We start from the raw sequence: 22689 nt of genomic DNA, 5'->3' as shown, positions 1-22689 counted from the left end.
CAAAACCTGAGGTAGACAGTCTGTCAGAGTGGCCCTGCAGTAGGCTACCTCTCACTGGCTCTCCCCTGTGGCTCTGCAGAACCCTTGGGGCTAATACATCTCTCTCTATATACAGATTTCAATTTCCTTCCCATGTCTCATCTCCTCCCTGGACTCAACAGAATTTAAATGAGGAGCTTCAGACACTTAATTGGAGTGTAAGGAAGACAAGCAAGGACTAAGAGGACAAATAATTGCTTGTACCTCTACTTGTACTGTCATTGTTGTCACTATTGGATATGACCAAAACCCTGTTTCATAGGCGATTGGAATTTAAACTGACTTTCCAATCTTATCCTAGAATAAATTGCATTTAAAAGTAATAAAAAAGTGTGAATCCTGCACTACCATAATGTGTTAGTAATGTCCCGTACTGGTATTAGCTACTGGAGGTCTCGTCAGTCCTATGGCAGATCCAATCCCATTGAACTCAATAGCTGAAAGCTATGTCTAATCAAGGGTAGCGTTTGAGAACGACACTGTGGGATGACATTGTTGGGATAATTACATTTTCTCCCACATACATAGCTAGACAGATAGGCCCATGTGAAGAAATTAATGAGAGGGTCCTTCTCCCTGGCAACAGGACAACTGTGCTAGCCATTAGCTAAATGGGCTGGCAGAGCGATAGAGGACATTGGGTTTGGGCAGCCAGAGCTAGTATCCTAGAGCCACTTCCACCTGCATGAATAGAAGAGTGTGAAAGTTTCTACTACTTAACTATGATATCACATATATGGATTATTTTCTCTCTGTGTAGAGAGACACAGAGGAATCTCTGCTGCCTGAATTTCAGCTTAATTGCCTCAGAAGAAAAGCTTTCAGTCATGGACGGACAGAATCGCTCTCCAAAATAATGAAGAAAAGGAAACGCGTTATCTTCCTGCTGCCATTCAAATATGTTAATGGGGAGGAGATGTCTCCATTATGACTGAATAAAGTGCTTGTCATTCCCTCTTCATTTGATTACTGTCTCTTTGTGATGGGATAGAGGAGGGCCTGTGAGCTTCTGATGAGTCTGTACTGTATTTCAGTATGATGAGTGCAGAATGAGTCTGTACTGTATCCACCAAACTCAGATGCAAGATTTGGTCACTGGAGGAATTTGTTTTGTTCCACTAAGGTGTTGGGTACATTACTGTACTTGTATATTAATGGTTGTACTGCCGTGCCACTGTTAAATGTTCATATCACGTGCACACACACACACACACACACACACACACACACACACACACACAGTATTAATCCGTTTTGCGCTGTGTTTGTTCTCCAGGCACCATCGCTGGGCACTCTGATGGGGGTGTACCTACCCTGCATCCAGAATATCTTTGGTGTGATCCTGTTCCTGCGGATGACCTGGATGGTGGGCATCGGAGGGGTCTTTGGCTCCTTCATCATCGTCTTCATGTGCTGCTCCACGGTGAGTCTGGACCATATCCTTCTCACAAACCTACTCTCTTCTGTTCTCCTCCTTCTCTCATTCTTTCTTCCCCTCATCCTCTCGCTCTTTATATCACCCTCCATGTTTCCCTCTGCCGGGATAGCTCTTTTTCTCTTCCATCCACTCTCCCTCTCTCTCTCTCTCTCTCTCTCTCTCTCTCTCTCTCTCTCTCTCTCTCTCTCTCTCTCTCTGTCTCTCTCTGTCTCTCTCTCTCTCTCTCTCTCTCTATTTCACCTTCACCCTCTCTTTCTCTATCCTAATGTCCATCAGTGTTAGAATGGGCACTGTGCCTGCCAGAGCAGAGGCCAGTTTGCAGCTCTGATAAGGATATACTTAACACCACTTCCATTTTAATTCTGTTTGATGTCCAAAGCTCTCCCAGTTGAGTAAATCCTAGTTTAATCCTGTTTTGACCTGAGGTAACCCTACAAGCTTTACAGAATACATTTACAATTCATCCCTTCACTTACAGAAATAGCTATTAATTTACAGTGTTGTATACATAAGTATATTTTGGGTTTCTATACATGATGATTCATAGAAATGTCATCATTTGTTACTAAAAATAATTATATAACCCAGAACAACTGAAACTTAAATTCCAGAATGCATTTGGAATGTAGGATTTAAAAAAAAAAATCATAATGGTGTTCCTTTTGATTAATTCTGGTTTGTCTCCCCAAGGGACTAAAAGCTATAGCCTTAGTAGTACTAGCCTTGAGGACTATCTCCCCCCATGAGCCAATCTCCAAACAATAGGTGACCAACCTTACCCCCATCTATCTCAAGATCCAATAACAAATGAAGGCTAGCTAGCACTCTAAGCTACTATCAGCTCCATCACTGCCGATTAGCATGTCAGCAACAGTACTAAAAAAAGGCAGATACAGCCCGTCAGATCAAAGGACTGATCATGTAACGGTTGTCGTATGAAGGAGAGGGCCAAAGCGCAGAGTGGTAAGTGGTCATCCTGATTTTTAATACGAATAGTGAACACTGAAACAAAAAACAATAAAACAACAAACGAACAGTCCTGAACGGTGAAATAAAATACAGAACAGTAAATAATCACCCACGAAACACAATAGAAAACAGGCTCCCTAAATATGGTTCTCAATCAGGGACAATGATTGACAGCTGCCTCTGATTGAGAACCATACCAGGCCAAACACAGAAATAGCCAATCATAGAAAAACTAACATAGACAACCCACCCAACTCACGCCCTGACCATACTAAAACAAAGACATAACAAAAGAACTAAGGTCAGAACGTGACAGCACCTTCCCCCCACCAAAGGTGCGGACCCCGGCCGCAAAACCTGAACCTATAGTGGAGGGTCTGGGTGGGTGTCTGTCCGTGGTGGCGGCTCTGGCGCGGGACGTGGACCCCACTCCACCATAGTCCTTCTCTGCCTCTTTACCCGCCTCCGTGGCCTCTTTAACACGGCGACCCTCGCCGCCGACCTCGGACTGGGGTCCCAGGCTCCCTAAATATGGTTCTCAATCAGGGACAACGATTGACAGCTGCCTCTGATTGAGAACCATACCAGGCCAAACACAGAAATAGCAAATCATAGAAAAACGAACATAGACAACCCACCCAACTCACGCCCTGACCATACTAAAACAAAGACATAACAAAATAACTAAGGTCAGAACGTGACAGATCAAAGACAACATCAAACCCCAACAGCTCTGATTAGGCAGTGAGCTCAGGACTCTAAAGGACTGCTACTGTACCTTGGGCCATACATAGAGGTTGTGACCTGGACTCGAGTGGGACCAGTGGGACATTAAAAAAAATGTATTTCACCTTTATTTAACCAGGTAGGCTAGTTGAGAACACCTTTATTTAACCAGGTAGGCTAGTTGAGAACACCTTTATTTAACCAGGTAGGCTAGTTGAGAACAAGCTCTCATTTACAACTGCAACCAGGCCAAAATAAAGCAAAGCAGTTCGACACATAAAACAACGCAGAGTTACACATGGAATAAACAAACATACAATAAATTATACAGTAGAAAAAGTATATATACGTCGTGTGCAAATGAGGTAGGATAAGGGAGATAAGGCAATAAATAGGCCATGGTGGCTAAGTAATTACAATATAGAAATTAAACAGTGGAATGGTAGAATATGCATAAGATTAATGTGCAAGTAGAGATACTGGGGTGCAAAGGAGCAAGATAAATGAATAAATACAGTATGGGGATGAGGTAGTTGGATGGGCTATTTACAGATGGGCTATGTACAGGTGCAGTGATCTGTCTAGTTCTGGATAGGAAAGTGTTAAATTACTAATGGACTAGTAGACCCTGAGCAGCAGAGCCTCCTCTTTGTTCTGCAGTCTGTGGACATACATGTGGAGATCCTTCAGATAAAGGCATCTGTATTCTATGTTGGGTTTGCTCCTAGCAGAACTCTGCTAGACGAAGTGAACTTCTGTGCCTCGCATACTCTCTTTAAAGACCTTTGCCTGAAAAACGAGAAGAAAACGATAATAGTTTGTCCACCTTGATATGTACTTCCTCGAAATGGTCAGAATTAATCTAAGATAGCTCAAGAAATCCATCTTAAATTTTGAAGTTTTTGCAGAGGAGATCGAAGTCATGCAATTTCACAAATTAAGATGTTTGGTGCCATATATCTGAAGTGAAAAAATGTGCATGAAATCGAGTCATCTCTCATTGAATGACAACAAACACTTTATTGAAGAATCCCTTCTGTTGTCCAATCACAGACGAAGGTGTGTAGACTTCGGCTACCGAACTTCGGCTTTCCTCGAGAAAAAATGTAATGCGTATGAACAGCCTAAAAAACCCTTGCCGAAGACCAAAACGAACAAAATCAGCACAAAATGTCGTAGTAATATACAGTGCCTTCGGAAAATATTCAGACTCCTTGACTTTTTCCACATTTTGTTACATCACAGCCTTATTCTAAAATTGATTAAATGAAACTATTTCCTCAGCAATCTACACACAATACCACGTAACGACAAAGTGAAAATATCTTTTAAAACATTTTTGCACATTTAATAAAAACAGAAATACCTTATTTACATAGGTATTCAGACCCTTTGCTATGAGACTCTGGTCCATCCTGTTTCCATTGATCATTGTTGAGATGTTTCTACAACTTGATTGGATTCCACCTGTGGTAAATTCAATTGATTGGACATGATTTGGAAAGGTACACACCTGTCTATGTAAGGTCCCACAGTTGACAGTGCATGTCAGAGTAAAACCAAGCCATGAGGTCGAAGGAATTGTCCGTAGAGCTCTGAGACAGGATTGTGTCGAGGCATAGATCTGGGGAAGTGTACCAAAACATTTATGCAGCATTAAAAGGCCCCCGAGAGAACACAGTGGCCTCCATCATTCTTAAATGGAAGAAGTTTGGAACCACCAACACTCTTCCTAGAGCTGGCCGCCCGGCCAAACTGAGCAATCGGGGGAGAAGGGCCTTGGTCGGGGAGGAATTCTGTGGAGATGGGAGAACCTTCCAGAAGCACAATCATCTCTGCAGCACTCCACCAATTTGGCCTTTATGGTAGAGTGGCCAGACGGAAGCCACTCCTCAGTAAAAGGCACATGACAGCCCACTTGGAGTTTGCCAAAAGGCACCTAAAGACTCTCAGACAATGAGAAACAAGATTCTCTAGTCTGATGAAACCAAGATTTAACTATTTTGCCTGAATGCCAAGCGTCTCATCTGGAAGAAACTTGGCACAATCCCTACGGTGAAGCATGGTGTTTGTCAGCGGCATGGACTGGGTGACTTGTCAGGATCAAGGCAAAGATGAACGGAGAGATCCTTGATGAAAACCTGCTCCAGAGCGCTCAGGAACTCAGACTGGGGTAAAGGTTCACCTTCCAACAGGACAACGACCCTAAGCACACAGCCAAGACAAAGCAGGAGTGGCTTCGGGAGTCTCTGAATGTCCTTGAGTGGCCCAGCCAGAGAATGAACTTGAACCCGATCTGACATCTCTGGAGAGACCTGAAAATAGCTGTGCAGCAACGCTCCCCATCCAACCTGACAGAGCTTGAGAGGATCTGCAAGGAATGGGAGAAACTCCCCAAATACAGGTGTGCCAAGCTTGTAGCATCATAAGACTTGAGGCTTTAATCGTTGTCAAAGGTGCTTCAACAAAGTTTTGAGAAAAGGGTCTGAATACTTATGTACTTTAAATGTGATATTTCATATTTAATATTTTTTCTCAAATGTCTAAAAAACAGTTTTTGCTTTGTCATTATGGGGTATTGTGTGTAGATGAGAGGAAAAAAAACAATTTAATCAATTTTAGAATATTTCTGTAACGTAACAACCTTTGGAAAAAGTCAAGGGGTCTAGTCGAACTCTTTCGGATGGGAAGCATGCGGACGGACACCTTTAGATAGAAAAGACAGCAGGGTTTCACAGGATGGGAGAAGTGTCCAAGCTATCTCTTATAAGATATTATAACCCAACGCTGATTTGACGCTTCATGCTTTCCTGTCTTGTTCTACATTGTACCAGACATGGGTTCAAATACATGTGCATTTGAAATGACAAAAGAATATTTGATTTGAAAAGTAATTTAAATACCTGAAATTGTATTTGAACCCAGGTCAGCTTTGTACATGGTTATCAGTTCACATCACTGTCAATTTACATATATCATGTGTCCTCACTTGATGAGGGGTAAGGTGATCCCAGATCTGTGTCAAAGGGCAACTTCTTCCCGGAGCTTGTCTGTCTGCCCAGGGATGCTCAAGGAGCATGATTCCCAGTAGAGCAGTCCCGGGGTCCCTTGCTTGCAGCATCAGATAACAGTAAAACAATTAGGGCTTTATCTGTGCTCATCAGAGAGCAGGGTCACTTCATTACCAGCTGATAAGGAGTCTCATAGCAGTGCCACGTCACTAGGCCTGTTGGGCTCTGAGAGGGCCCCGTCGCCACTTACACACACACACACACACACACACACACACACACACACACACACAGCTCCAGGCGTGCCACTGGAAACCCACACTGAAGAGGTATTGATTGAGCGCAATCATCTCTCTCTATCGTGTTCATAATGTCACTCTCTTTTTGTCTCTCTGTGACTCATTCTCTCTCCCTGTGTCCTGAGATCTATTTCCTTCATTGTCTTTCTCTATCCATCTCTTTCCTTTAATCCAGATATCTTGTTCTTTCTCCCTCTGATTCCTCCATGATCCAGTCAGTATTTGTCTCCATCTAACCATTCTGACTAACTCTCTTTCTCTGGCCTAATTACCTCACTCGCTCTCTTTTTTCCCCAACTCTGACTGTCTGTCTTTCTCTCTTCTGTCTCTTTTATTTACTTCAACTCTTCCCCGCTCCCAGACACCTATCTCTCCCTCTCACAGACACCTATCTCTCCCTCTCACAGACACCTGTCCCTCCCTCTCACAGACACCTATCTCTCCCTCTCACAGACACCTATCTCTCCCTCTCACAGACACCTGTCCCTCCCTCTCACAGACACCTGTCCCTCCCTCTCACAGACACCTATCTCTCTCTCACAGGCACTTATCTCTCCCTCTCACAGGCACTTATCTCTTCCTCTCACAGACACCGCTCTCCTTCTCACAGACACCTGTCTCTCCCTCTCACATACACATGTCTCTCTGTCACAGGCACGTATCTCTCCCTCTCACATACACCTCTCTCCCTCTCACAGACACTCACAGACACCTGTCTCCCCCTCTCACATATACCTGTTTCTCCCTCTCATTCTTATTCTCTCATGATTCCTACTAAACCTAACTTCTCCCTCCCTCTCTCCCCAATTCCCTCCCTGTCTGTCCTTTTCATTCTCTCTCCACTCTCCATTTTCTCTCTTACACCCCTCCCTCTCTCCCCACTTCCCTCCCTGTCTGTCCCTTTCATTCTCTCTCCACTCTACATTTCCTCTCTTACATCCCCCCCTCTCTCTCCACATTGTCATTCTGCCTTGTGGATTTGTGAAATGCCCTATCTGCATCACTGAGCTTTAGCAGAGATGGTTGGTCTGCCTTCCCAAACATATTTACTATGACTCCTTTATTTATTCTTTATTTAGCCAATGCCATCTGACCATCTGGGTCATCTGGTGCTCTGGGACCCAGTTAAAAGGGTAGAACACACAGGTTGTGTAGAAGTTGCTTCTAACCACTGATTCAGTGGTCAGATATTTTTGATATTGATATTTTTACACCCATCAAATAAGTAAGGTTATTTACAGGTATGCTCATTTGATCCTAAATATGTTATTAAGGTTATTTATACAATGGGTTATCTGATCCTAAATCTAAGGGAAACTTTTATCTCAAGCCTGCAGATTGTCCCCACCTTAGATATAAATACTGACACTATAGATGTCTATGATCTCTGTCTTTTATTTCTGCCAGGATGATGATTAGATTGATGAGTTGTCAGGTTAGTTCAAGGTTGCATTGTATGTTGTCATGATCGATCATCTGCCAAATACACTGAACAAAAATATAAACGCAACATGCAACAATTTCAGGTTACAATTCATATAAGGAAATCAGTCAATTGAAATCAATTCATTAGTCCATAATCTATGGATTTCACATGACTGGGAATACAGATATGCATCTGTTGGTCACAGATACCTTACAAAAAAAGGTAGGGGCGTGGATCAGAAAACCAATCAGTATCTGGTGTGACCACCATTTGCCTCACGCAGCACAACACATCTCCTTCTCATAGATCTTGATCTGGCCGTTGAAATGTTGTCCCACTTGGCGGGAACTGGAACACGCTGTTGTACAAGTTGATCCAGAGCATCCCAAACATGCTCAATGGGTGACATGTGTGGTGAGTATGCAGGCTTCTAGGAATTGTGTACATACAGATCCTTGCAACATGTGGCCGTGCATTATCATGCTGAAACATAAGCTGATGGATGAATGTCACAACAATGGGCCTCAGGATCTCGTCAATATATCTCTGTGCATTCAAATTGCCATTGATCAAATTCAATTGTGCTCATTGTCCATAGATTATGCCTGCCCATACCATAACCCCACCGCCACCATAGGGAACTCTGTTCACAACGTTGACATCAGCAAACCACTTGCCCACACAACGCCATACTGTCCGGTACAGTTGAAACCGGGATTCATCCATGAAGAGCACAATTCTCCAGTGTGCCAGTGGCCATCGAAGGTGAGCATTTCCCCACTGAAGTCGGTTTACGACGCCAAACTGCAGTCAGTTCAAGGCCCTGGTGAGACGATGATCACGCAGATGAGCGTCCATGAGCTGGTTTCTGACAGTTTGTGCAGAAATTCTTTGGTTGTGCAAACCCAGAATTTCATCAGCTGTCTGGGTGGCTGGTCTCAGATAATCCCGCAGGTGAAGAAGTCTGATTGGGAGGACCTGGGCTGGCGTGGTTACACGTGGTCTGCGGTTGTGAGGGAGATTCTCTAAATTCTCTAAAATGATGCTGCAGTCAGCATGCCAATTACACACTTTGTCCCCATACCAAAAGTATGTGGACATCTGCTTGTCGAACATCTCATTCCAAAAACATGGTCAGTAATATGGAGTTGTTCCCCCCTTTGCGGGAAGGCTTTCCACTAGATGTTTGATTGTTCCGGGGGCTTGCTTCCATTCAGCCACAATAGCATTAGTGAGGTCGCGCACTGATGTTGGGCAATTAGGCCTGGCTCGCAGCCGGCATTCCAATTCATCCCAAAGCCAGTGCAGTCAAGTTCTTCCACAGCGATCTCGACAAACCATTTCTGTACGTACCTCGCTTTGTGCACGAGGGCATTGTCATGCTGAAACAGGAAAAGGTCTTCCCCAAACTGTTGCCACAAAGTTGGAAGCACAGAATCGTCTAGAATGTCATTGTATGCTGTAGCATTAAGATTTCCCTTCACTGGAACTAAGGGGCCTAGCTTGAACCAAGAAAAACAGCCCCAGACCATTATTTCTCCTCCACCAATCTTTACATTTGGCACTATGCATTCGGGTGGGTAGTGTTCTCCTGGCATCCGTCGGACTGCCAGATAGTGAAGCGTGATTCATCACTCCAGAGAACGCGTTTCCACTGCTTCAGAGTCGAAATGTGGTGAACTTTGAACCACTCCAGCCAAAGCTTGGCATTGCGCATGGTGATCTTTGACTTGTGTGCAGCTGCATGACCATGGAAACCCATTTTATGAAGCTCCCGGAGAACAGTTCTTGTGACATTGCTTCCAGTGGCAGTTTGGAACTCGGTAGTGAGTGCTGCAACAGAGGACAGACGCTTTTACACGCTATGCGCTTCAGCACTCGGCAGTCTCGTTCTGTGAGCTTCTGTGGCCTACCACTTTGCAGCTGAGCCGTTGTTGCTCCTAGACGTTTCTACTCCACAATTAAAGCACTTACAGTTCACTGGGGAAGCTCTAGCAGGGCAGAAATGTAACAAACTGACTTGTTGGAAAGGTGGCATCCTATGACGGTGCCACGTTGAAAGTCACTGAGCTCTTCTATAATGCCGTTCTACTGCCAATGTTTGGATATGGAGATTGCATGTCTGTGTTCTCGATTTTATACACCATTCAGCAATGGCTGAGTGGCTAAAATAGCCGAATCCACTAATTTGAAGGGGTGTCCACACACTTTTGTATATATAGTGTATTTTTGTTCAGTATATAACTAAGAATCTATTTTGAACCATCGTCACAATGTTCATACTGAAGTATGGTATAAGGATGGAGCATCACAAACAATATATTATTAAACTAAGAATCAGAACTCTGCAGCTGGTGAATAAAATATATTTAACTGCTCCTCCATTTTAAATCTATCGTTTTCTCTCCCCACTGACTCTCTTGTCTCAGACCATGCTGACAGCGATCTCCATGAGTGCCATCGCAACGAATGGAGTGGTGCCAGGTGAGTGCGTAACACAGTGTGTGCATGTGTGGGAGGCCTGGGTGCCGCAGGGCAATCCTGTTGTTATTTCCAAGCAATTAGGTTTTCATGTCCTCTGATATTGCTCAGGTCTGTGGACAGGTAATACTTAGTCTCGAAAACCCGACCTTATGCAACAGTAACTAGGGTCTGGTTTCGACAACGGACTCTTTTGACAACTTTGATAAGGAAAAAAGAAATCTGGGGTGGGTGCTCAGACAGAGAACTCTCCCAACAAATCACGAGGCAGACATGTCAGAAACTCACGATTCAAAACCAAAGTTTGTAAGCAAAACCTTTGCAGGTAGTTGATGCAAACTATTCACTTTCTAAATGCACTCATTAAAAATGACCTCTGTGATCTTCATCTTGCTAGCTACTATTTAGTATTCTATTCAAGCGGATAAGGTAGTGACGTAGGCAGTTCCACTATGCCAAAATGACGTTCTATTACATACAGACTCTATAAAGCAGAGGCATTTGAAAATATGCAGCCGAAGTACAACGAGAGCAGATACAAATTCACTGAGCAGATACAAAGAGAATGTTGAGCAACGTTATAAAGTAATGACTTTTCAAATAAATTACCTTACACGTTATATTGGCTGACAATTTGTTGGCTACGCTGTCCTTACGAACCACATAGCATATCATTACAGCAGTATATACCGGTATGTTAGCTAGCTACATAATGTTAGTTGGCTACTTATACATCAAACTTGCCAGTATATTAACTATAGGCTATCTAACTACCCAACATTTACTGACTTGATTATTCTCGTCATTCTTAGCTTAGCTAAATGGTACAGTCGTTGTGCGTTTGATGGACATTCGGGTGCTTTTGTAAATTCCCTCTGGCCATCTACTCTGATTTCAGAGCACTCTGTCTGAGTGTACCAGAGCACAGAATAATGAATTTATGAGCACTTGCAACATATGGCCGGTGTCAGTAAATGTTGGCAAAAAATCATAATGAAATTGTTGCCAACAGCACAGTTACAGTCACCAACGCTCTGGATAACATGAGAACTGCCTAACCAGCTCTTCTAGGGCGAGTAAAATGGTCAGTGGTCTCATTTGTGTCTGGAAGTAGCTAGCAAGTTAGCTTGGGTGTTTGGCTGCCGTTGTAAGGTCAGAACACTCAAATCAACCATACTCCTTGGCCCGAGCGTCCAGTGTGCCCTCCGAGAGCGAAACACCCTGAATTTACAAACGGCCAACCTGACAACGCTCTGAATTTACGAGCACACTCTGGCACTCCAGATTGAATTTAAGAACACACCCGAAGTTGTAAAATGTCTAACTAGTCCCCAGCCGCGCCCTCAGAGCATGCGCAGAACAGCTGGCTGGTGTGTTTACGGACATATTCAATCAATCCCTATCCCAGTCTGCTGTTCCCACATGCTTCAAGAGGGCCACCATTGTTCCTGTTCCCAAGAAAGCTAAGGTAACTGAGCTAAACGACTACCGCCCCGTAGCACTCACTTCCGTCATCATGAAGTGCTTTGAGAGACTAGTCAAGGACCATATCACCTCCACCCTACCTGACATCCTAGACCCACTCCAATTTGCTTACCGCCCAAATAGGTCCACAGACGATGCAATCTCAACCACACTGCACACTGCCCTAACCCATCTGGACAAGAGGAATACCTATGTGAGAATGCTGTTCATCGACTACAGCTCGGCATTTAACACCATAGTACCCTCCAAGCTCGTCATCAAGCTCGAGACCCTGGGTCTCGACCCCCGCCTGTGCAACTGGGTACTGGACTTCCTGACGGGCCGCCCCCAGGTGGTGAGGGTAGGCAACAACATCTCCACCCCGCTGATCCTCAACACTGGGGCCCCACAAGGGTGCGTTCTGAGCCCTGTCCTGCACTCCCTGTTCACCCACGACTGCGTGGCCACGCACGCCTCCAACTCAATCATCAAGTTTGCGGACGACACAACAGTGGTAGGCTTGATTACCAACAATGACGAGACGGCCTACAGGGAGGAGGTGAGGGCCCTCGGAGTGTGGTGTCAGGAAAATAACCTCACACTCAACGTCAACAAAACTAAGGAGATGATTGTGGACTTCAGGAAACAGCAGAGGGAACACCCCCCTATCCACATCGATGGAACAGTAGTGGAGAGGGTAGAAAGTTTTAAGTTCCTCGGCAAACACATCACAGACAAACTGAATTGGTCCACCCACACAGACAGCATCGTGAAGAAGGCGCAGCAGCGCCTCTTCAACCTCAGGAGGCTGAAGAAATTCGGCTTGTCACCAAAAGCACTCACAAACTTCTACAGATGCACAATCGAGAGCATCCTGGCGGGCTGTATCACCGCCTGGTACGGCAACTGCTCCGCCCTTAACTGTAAGGCTCTCCAGAGGGTAGTGAGGTCTGCACAACGCATCACCGGGGGCAAACTACCTGCCCTCCAGGACACCTACACCACCCGATGTTACAGGAAGGCCATAAAGATCATCAAGGACAACAACCACCCGAGCCACTGCCTGTTCACCCCGCTATCATCCAGAAGGCGAGGTCAGTACAGGTGCATCAAAGCTGGGACCGAGACACTGAAAAACAGCTTCTATCTCAAGGCCATCAGACTGTTAAACAGCCACCACTAACATTGAGTGGCTGCTGCCAACACACTGACTCAACTCCAGCCACTTTAATAATGGGAATTGATGGGAAATGATGTAAAATATATCACTAGCCACTTTAAACAATGCTATTTGATTTGATTTGATTTAGTCATTTGTTATGCTAAGTAGCTAGCAAGAGGTTGCATAGCAACAGTATCAACTTCCGGTAGACAGGCAAAGCGCTAGTATGCTCAACTGAAAGCATACTGCTCGTTTACAGTATACTAAAATTAACTAATAGTATATACACTGCTCAAAAAAATTAAGGGTACACTAAAATAACATATCCTAGATCTGAATGAATGAAATATTCTAATTAAATACTTTTTACTTTACATAGTTGAATGTGCAGACAACAAAATCACACAAAAATTATCAATGGAAATCAAATTTATCAACCCATGGAGGTCTGGATTTGGAGTTGGAAAACCACACTACAGGCTGATCCAACTTTGATGTAATGTCCTTAAAACAAGTCTAAATGAGGCTCAGTAGTGTGTGTGGCCTCCACGTGCCTGTATGACCTCCCTACAACGCCTGGACATGCTCCTGATGAGGTGGCGGATGGTCTCCTGAGGGATCTCCTCCCAGACCTGGACTAAAGCATCCGCCAACTCCTGGACAGTCTGTGGTGCAACGTGACGTTGGTGGATGGAGCGAGACGTGATGTCCCAGATGTGCTCAATTGGATTCAGGTCTGGGGAACGGGCGGGCCAGTCCATTGCATCAATGCCTTCCTCTTGCAGGAACTGCTGACACACTCCAGCCACATGAGGTCTAGCATTGTCTTGCTTTAGGAGGAACCCAGGGCCAACCGCACCAGCATATGGTCTCACAAGGGGTCTGAGGATCTCATCTCGGTACCTAATGGCAGTCAGGCTACCTCTGGCGAGCACATGGAGGGCTGTGCGGCCCCCCAAAGAAATGCCACCCCACACCATGACTGACCCACCGCCAAACCGGTCATGCGGTAGGATGTTGCAGGCAGCAGAACGTTGTCCACGGCGTCTCCAGACTCTGTCACGTCTGTCACATGTGCTCAGTGTGAACCTGCTTTCATCTGTGAAGAGCACAGGGCGCCAGTGGCGAATTTGCCAATCTTGGTGTTCTCCGGCAAATGCCAAACGTCCTGCACGGTGTTGTAAGCACAACCCCCACCTGTGGACGTCGGGCCCTCATACCACCCTCATGGAGTCTGTTTCTGACCGTTTGAGCAGACACATGCACATTTGTGGCCTGCTGGAGGTCATTTTGCAGGGCTCTGGCAGTGCTCCTCCTGCTCCTCCTTGCACAAAGGCGGAGGTAGCGGTCCTGCTGTTGGGTTGTTGCCCTCCTACGGCCTCCTCCACGTCTCCTGATGTACTGGCCTGTCTCCTGGTAGCGCCTCCATGCTCTGGACACTACGCTGACAGACACAGCAAACCTTCTTGCCACAGCTCGCATTGATGTTCCATCCTGGATGAGCTGCAATACCTGAGCCACTTGTGTGGGTTGTAGACTCCGTCTCATGCTACCACTAGAGTGAAAGCACCGCCAGCATTCAAAAGTGACCAAAACATCAGCCAGGAAGCATAGGAACTGAGAAGTGGTCTGTGGTCGCCACCTGCAGAACCACTCCTTTATTGGGGGTGTCTTGCTAATTGCCTATAATTTCCACCTGTTGTCAATTCCATTTGCACAACAGCATGTGACATTTATTGTCAATCAGTGTTGCTTCTTAAGTGGACAGTTTGATTTCACAGAAGTGTGATTGACTTGGAGTTACATTGTGTTGTTTAAGTGTTCCCTTTATTTTTTTGAGCAGTGTAGTATATACTCATTAAGTATGTAATATACAGTATGTTAGTATGGGTATTCGAACACAGCTTAGGCAATGCTAGCATGGCTAAATCAGAACCACACTGTATTAGCGCCGCTTCCACCACCTGCACAAAGTCAAAGTGTGAAACTATTCTATTCAGAAACCTATAATCTATTTTGTACCTATCCATAGAACCATAGTAATGTAGAGAAAGTCTAGAACTGTATTCAAGCTCTATCTAACATGCCTAAGCAATGTCTATGCAGCACTATCTTTTTGTTTACAAACTACAAGCCCCAATTCTTTAGACTTTTGTGCAGACCTGGGGTTAATCTTTGAAGACAATGTTGCAGAAATAGAGCCAAATAGAAATGCCAATGGTTGTGTTTGTGTGTCTCAGCCGGAGGCTCCTACTACATGATCTCCCGTTCCCTGGGGCCTGAGTTTGGCGGAGCTGTCGGAATCTGCTTCTATTTGGGGACTACTTTTGCGGGTGCCATGTACATCCTTGGTGCCATCGAACTTCTGCTGGTAAGGATAGATGCTTGCTATTATTTTATTGTTTTGTTTACTATCTGTTTTGTATTCCTCTGTGCCTTTTCCAGCATTTTATATTGGGGCGAGACCACAACATTGATTAATGCAAAGATGTGCACTCACATGTCTGTGTTCTTCAGTGTAGATTGTAATGCAAGGGATGAGGATGCCGAAAGTTACCCACTAAATACAATCAATTGAAACCCATTATGTTCATATATTTTTATTTTTGACAAATATGAAAAGTTGTTGCAATTCCTGAGTGATTTTTCCTTAGAGACATAATATCTCAATTATCATGAATTCATCCAGCAAGCTGTCACACTCAGAGCTTTATTTAGATCTGATGCTTTTTAAAAATAATACTAAGTGCATTTCCTTTCATATGCTGGTTCATTTGTTCATGCCTTGTCTGTTCCATCATCCACCATCATAAAAACAATACCATTTTTATTACGTTTATCTGATGTCTCAAATGTTTGAGATCATGTCTGATCTCTCTTCTCACTCCCTTCCTCCTTTTTTCCTTCATCCTCCTTTTCTGACACTTGCTCCCATTCTCTCCCTCCATCCTCATACCTCCCTCTATCATTTTTTTTAACACACCCTTTCTCTCCCTCCATCCTATTCTTACTCTCTCCTCTCTTCTTCTCTCGTGTTCTCTTCCCTTCCCTTTCTCTCTCTCCCTCCATCTTTCTCTTCTCTAGATTTACATCCTTCCCCAGGCGGCCATTTTTAAGATGGAGGGTCTGGAAGGGGCTGATATGGAGGCAGCGATGCTGAACAACATGCGCGTGTACGGCACCATTGTGCTCAGTTTCATGGCCACGGTGGTGTTTGTGGGGGTCAAATATGTCAACAAGCTGGCTCTGGTCTTCCTGGCGTGCGTTATTCTGTCCATCCTGGCTGTTTATGCTGGGGTCATCAAGACGGCCTTTGAACCCCCTGTTTTCCCGTAAGTCTGACCTGTTATTGTTTTGATTTTGTTGATGAAAACAGAGGAGAGACGCATTCGTCAGCATGGGAGAAAAAAAATTGCACTGCATATTCTGCTGTCCTACCACGCGTGGAATAATGTCCAGGGGGAATGGTGTTTGTTGTTTGCAGTAACTTCTTTGTTGTTATATTATACCAAACAGACATGGGAGTTTGACCAATTAAGGTTTCCAACGTTAAAGTTGTTAGAGCTTTACAAAAAAATTAAACAAATGTCATGATGACCCTGTCTCTGATCATGTTTAATGTTTACTTAATTTACTTAGTTAAGTCATGAGACTTGCATATTTATGTTAATTTTTGTAATGTTTTCCTAACCTCTAAATAGACCGGTGGCTGATGATGTCTTGTCTGTCCTCCCCCTACAGCGTGTGCATCCTGGGGAACCGCACTCTGATCTCCAAGGGATTTGACGTGTGTGCCAAGGTCATTGAGAGGGACAACGGCACGGTCACCACCAAGCTGTGGAAGATTTTCTGCGACTCAGAGTTCCTCAATGCTACCTGTGATGAGTACTTTGCCAACAACAATGTTTCTGAGATCCAGGGCATCCCAGGGGTTAGCAGTGGTATACTGGCTGGTAAGAAGTGCCCCATTCAGAACGTATTGTAAGCTAATGTAGTCTGTAATAGAGAGACACACTGGTACTCCACAAGTGGTATGTTATTATTATGATGTTTGTGCATCTCTCTGTCTCTGTCTCACTCTCACAGAGAACCTGTTTGGTTACTACCTGGAGAAGGGAGACTTCTTGGAGAAACGGGGGATGTCAGCCATGCAGGACCCTGACGCTCCCATCACCAACTCCAACCGTTATGTCCTGGCTGACATCACCAGCTTCTTCACCCTGCTGGTGGGGATCTATTTCCCCTCTGTCACAGGTCAGTCACTGCTGGGGTCACAGGTCAATCACTGGGTCAACGGTCAGGGGTCACTGCTGGGGACGGACTAGGCCAATCATATACCAAAAGGACATTATGGGTACATGCTTTTGTTTCAGCCAAGCACAAACCTGATCAATCTAATCACCTATATTAAGTTATTATAATTAAATTAACATTTTACCTTATGATTTCAAAGTAAATGCTACATTAAAAAAAGCACTGCTTGTATCCTTTGACTAATAATTTGCTTATACAAGGGCACCTAACGGCAGTATTGGATTTCTCACATGAGAAACATAATTCCTATTGTTATATCCACTTTATAGTAACCTGGGAGTCTCTCCACAGTCCCAAATGCAGAGAGAGAGACAGATAAATACTTTCCAGAACTGATGACACTAGAGGAGCTGAATGAGGTGAAATTAGATCAAGTGGAATTTCTGCCAAAAACCACATCAGCAGAAAGTCTGAGGAATACATGAGTCACATTCCCACTATCATCCCAGTTTCATAACCGCTGAATAAAATGCCCATTGTGTACAAGCATTTGCTCTGTGACATTAGTATTATCATGTTTTGTGAGAGCTGCTGCTGGTGATGCATGTAAAATGGTTTGTTGAACACTTCACCAGTTTTCTGGATTGTAAAAACAACAAACACAAAAACACTGTTGCTATTACAAGTAAAGAATTCGTTTTTAAAAAGTTGCTAATAAATAATTCTGATATTTTGTTGTTGTTGTTGGCCCTCCACTTTATCACTTTCAGACAGCACTCCCTAGCTAGCACAGTAAAAATAAATAAGTAAAAAACATGTGTGAAACATAGGACAAGCCCTTACACATCAAGTGTGAAGGATGGGAATGGTTCCTGTTTGATCCTGTTTCTCCCCCCCCCCCCTTCTTCTGTCCCTCTCCACTTCTGTCCCTCTGCCTCCCAGGCATCATGGCTGGCTCTAACCGCTCTGGAGACCTGCGCGATGCCCAGAAGTCCATCCCCATAGGCACAATAGCAGCCATTACCACTACTTCTATAGTGTGTATCCTTTACTACAGTAAATTCTGCCAGTCTTGCTGGAGCAGTCCATGTTTTGAAACTTCTCAGGGACTACTGACGAAAATACGCTGGAATGTTACATATAATATGGGTGACGTTTGAATAGACAATATGAAGCATTTGATTCTTAATTTAGTTTCAGGTTTTGTAAATGCTTGGGAGACAGTTTGTACTAAAGCCTGTAGGTACAGTGTATTTATTTTTGAATTGATTAAGGATCTCTTTTAGTTGTTGCCAAGGCAGCAGATACTCTTCCTGGGGTCCAGCAACATTACGGCAGATATATACAATTAAAAATACATTTCATAACACTTTTCACAACGCATTAAGTGTGTTCCCTCAGGTCACTACTCCACTACCACATATCTACAATACATTAAGTGTGTTCCCTCAGGTCACTACTCTACTACCACATATCTACAATACATTAAGTGTGCCCCCAGGTCACTACTCTACTACCACATATCTACAATACATTAAGTGTGCCCCCAGGTCACTACTCCACTACCACATATCTACAATACATTAAGTGTGTTCCCCCAGGTCACTACTCTACTACCACATATCTACAATACATTAAGTGTGCCCCCAGGTCACTACTCTACTACCACATATCTACAATACATTAAGTGTGCCCCCAGGTCACTACTCTACTACCACATATCTACAATACATTAAGTGTGTTCCCTCAGGTCACTACTCTACTACCACATATCTACAATACATTAAGTGTGTTCCCCCAGGTCACTACTCTACTACCACATATCTACAATACATTAAGTGTGTTCCCCCAGGTCACTACTCTACTACCACATATCTACAATACATTAAGTGTGCCCCCAGGTCACTACTCTACTACCACATATCTACAATACATTAAGTGTGTTCCCTCAGGTCACTACTCCACTACCACATATCTACAATACATTAAGTGTGTTCCCCCAGGTCACTACTCTACTACCACATATCTACAATACATTAAGTGTGCCCCCAGGTCAAAACTCTACTACCACATATCTACAATACATTAAGTGTGTTCCCCCAGGTCACTACTCTACTACCACATATCTACAATACATTAAGTGTGCCCCCAGGTCACTACTCCACTACCACATATCTACAATACATTAAGTGTGTTCCCCCAGGTCACTACTCTACTACCACATATCTACAATACATTAAGTGTGTTCCCCCAGGTCACTACTCTACTACCACATATCTACAATACATTAAGTATGCCCCCAGGTCACTACTCTACTACCACATATCTACAATACATTAAGTGTGTGCCCCCAGGTCACTACTCTACTACCACATATCTACAATACATTAAGTGTGCCCCCAGGTCACTACTCCACTACCACATATCTACAATACATTAAGTGTGCCCCCAGGTCACTACTCCACTACCACATATCTACAATACATTAAGTGTGCCCCCAGGTCACTACTCCACTACCACATATCTACAATACATTAAGTGTGTTCCCCCAGGTCACTACTCTACTACCACATATCTACAATACATTAAGTGTGTTCCCCCAGGTCACTACTCCACTACCACATATCTACAATACATTAAGTGTGCCCCCAGGTCACTACTCTACTACCACATATCTACAATACATTAAGTGTGCCCCCAGGTCACTACTCTACTACCACATATCTACAATACATTAAGTGTGTTCCCTCAGGTCACTACTCTACTACCACATATCTACAATATATTAAGTGTGTTCCCTCAGGTCACTACTCTACTACCACATATCTACAATACATTAAGTGTGCCCCCAGGTCACTACTCCACTACCACATATCTACAATACATTAAGTGTGCCCCCAGGTCACTACTCCACTACCACATATCTACAATACAAAATCCATTGTGTGTAGAGTGCGTGTGTTAGCATGTGTATGTGTATGCTTGTGTCTGTGTCTGTGTGTGTGTCTCTTCACAATCCCCACTGTTCCAAAAGTGTCTTTTTTTATATCTGATTCTACTGCTTGGATCAGTTACCTGATGTGGAATAGAGTTCCATGTAGTCATGGCTCTATGTAGTACTGTGAGCCTCCTATAGTCTTTCCTGGACTCGGGGATTGTGAAGAGACCTCTTGTGGCATGTCTTGTGGGGTATGCATGGGTGTTCGAGCTGTGTGCTTGTAGTTTGAACAGAGAGCTCGGTGTATTCAGCATAGCAATACTTCTTACAAAAACAAGTAGTGATGAAGTGAACCTCTCCTCTACTTTGAGCCATGAGAGATTGACATGCACATTATTAATGTTAGCTCTCTGTGTACATTTAAAGGCCAGCCGTGCTGCCTTGTTCTGAGCCAATTGTAATTTTCCTAAATCCTTCTTTTTGGCACCTGACCACACGACTGGACAGTAGTCCAGGTGCGACAAAACTAGGGCCTGTAAGACCTGCCTTGTTGATAGTGTTGTTAAGAAGGTAGAGCAGTGCTTTATTATGGACATACTTCTCCCCATCTTAGCTACTGTTGTATCAACATTTTTTGACTATGACAGTTTAAAATCCAGGGTTCTTCAAGCAGTTTAGTCACCTCAACTTGCTTAATTTCCACACTATTCATTATAAGATTTATTTTAGGTTTAGGGTTTAGTGAATGATTTGTCCCAAATACAATACTTGTTGATTTTGAAATATTTAGGACTAACTTATTTCTTGCCACCCATTCTGAAACTGACTGCAGCTCTTTGTTAAGTGTTGCAGTAATTTCACTCGCTGTAGTAGCTGACATGTATAGCATTGAGTTTCACTCGCTGTAGTAGCTGACATGTATAGCATTGAGTTTCACTCGCTGTAGTAGCTGACATGTATAGCATTGAGTTTCACTCGCTGTAGTAGCTGACATGTATAGCATTGAGTTTCACTCGCTGTAGTACCTGACATGTATAGCATTGAGTTTCACTCGCTGTAGTAGCTGACATGTATAGCATTGAGTTTCACTCGCTGTAGTAGCTGACATGTATAGCATTGAGTTTCACTCGCTGTAGTAGCTGACATGTATAGCATTGAGTTTCACTCGCTGTAGTAGCTGACATGTATAGCATTGAGTTTCACTCGCTGTAGTAGCTGACATGTATAGCATTGAGTTTCACTCGCTGTAGTAGCTGACATGTATAGCATTGAGTTTCACTCGCTGTAGTAGCTGACATGTATAGCATTGAGTCATCTGCATACAAAGGACACACTGGTTTTACTCAAAGCAAGTTGCATGTCATTAGTAAAGATTGAAAAAAGTAAGAGGCCTAGAAAGCTGCCCTGGGGAATTCCTGATTCCAACTGGATAATGTTGGAGAGACTTCCATTAAAGAAACCCTCTGTGTTCTGTTAGACAAGTAACTCTTTATCCACAATATAGCAAGGGGTGTAAAGCCATATCACATACGTATTTACAGCAGCAGACTATGATCAATAATGTCAAAAGCCGCATTGAAGTCTAACAAAATAGCTCCCACAATCTTTTTTATCATCAATTTCTCTCAGCCAATCATCAGTAATTTGTGCCCCTGCATGTTGAATGTCTTTCCCTATAAGTGTGCTAAAAGTCTGTCTGGTCAAACACATTTTTTCCAATGGTTTACCTAGATTGTAGGCTTAGATTGAAGATATGGCAAATAGGAATAGCAATATCTGTCATTTTCCATCCATTTTCCATCCAAGTTGTCAGACCCAGGTGGCTTGTCATTATTGATAGACAACAACAAAAAAACCTAGTCTTCCAAATTACAGTTCTTGTCTTTCATAATTTTGTCATGGATGTATAGTGTCAGAGTTTTATTGCTGGCATGTCATGCCTAAGTTTGCTAACCTTGCCAATGAAAAAATCATTAAAATAGTTGGCAATATCACTGGGTTTTATGATGAAGGAGCCATCTGATTCAATAAATGATGGAGCTGAGTTTGCCTTTTGCCCAGAATTTAATTTAAGGTGCTCCAAAGTTTTTTACTATCGTTCTTCATATAATTTATCTTTGTTTCATAGTATAGTTTCTTGTTTTTTAAATTCAGTTTATTCACATCATTTCTCAATTTGCAGTATGTTTATTTGTCATTCCTTTTGCCTCATCCCTCTCAACCATACAATTGTTCCATTCCTTATCAATCCACAGGGATTTAACAGTTGTTACAGACATTTTCTTAACGGGTGCATTCTTATTAGTAACTGGAATAAGCAATTTCATAAATGGGTTAAGTGCAGCGTATTGTTGCTCTTCATTGTGTAATGTGTGTATTGTGAGGTCTGTGTGTGTGTTCCTTCACTGCTCCTCCCAGACATGTCTGCCGTGGTCCTGTTTGGGGCCTGCATTGAAGGGGTGGTCCTGAGGGACAAGTGAGT

At 43.6% G+C, this 22689-nt stretch overlaps 1 protein-coding gene across 3 annotated transcripts in view; it reads left to right on the top strand.

Annotated features, from left to right (window-relative positions):
- The window catches only part of slc12a5b (solute carrier family 12 member 5b), a 116802-nt gene that overhangs the window by 66567 nt on the left and 27546 nt on the right, over positions 1–22689 (top strand). For all 3 annotated transcript variants that reach the window (XM_029621568.2, XM_029621567.2, XM_029621566.2), the window contains exons 4-11: positions 1316–1462; positions 10338–10392; positions 15256–15386; positions 16100–16347; positions 16757–16968; positions 17102–17269; positions 18212–18310; positions 22626–22683. In XM_029621568.2, coding sequence (XP_029477428.2) covers positions 1316–1462; positions 10338–10392; positions 15256–15386; positions 16100–16347; positions 16757–16968; positions 17102–17269; positions 18212–18310; positions 22626–22683 — 1118 coding nt within the window. The remainder of the gene's footprint in view (positions 1–1315; positions 1463–10337; positions 10393–15255; positions 15387–16099; positions 16348–16756; positions 16969–17101; positions 17270–18211; positions 18311–22625; positions 22684–22689) is intronic.

The sequence above is a fragment of the Oncorhynchus nerka genome, linkage group LG20 (assembly GCF_034236695.1).
Source record: "Oncorhynchus nerka isolate Pitt River linkage group LG20, Oner_Uvic_2.0, whole genome shotgun sequence".
NCBI lineage: Eukaryota > Metazoa > Chordata > Actinopteri > Salmoniformes > Salmonidae > Oncorhynchus > Oncorhynchus nerka.
Note: the sequence above shows the minus strand (reverse complement) of the source record. Positions and strands in the feature narration are given on the sequence as shown.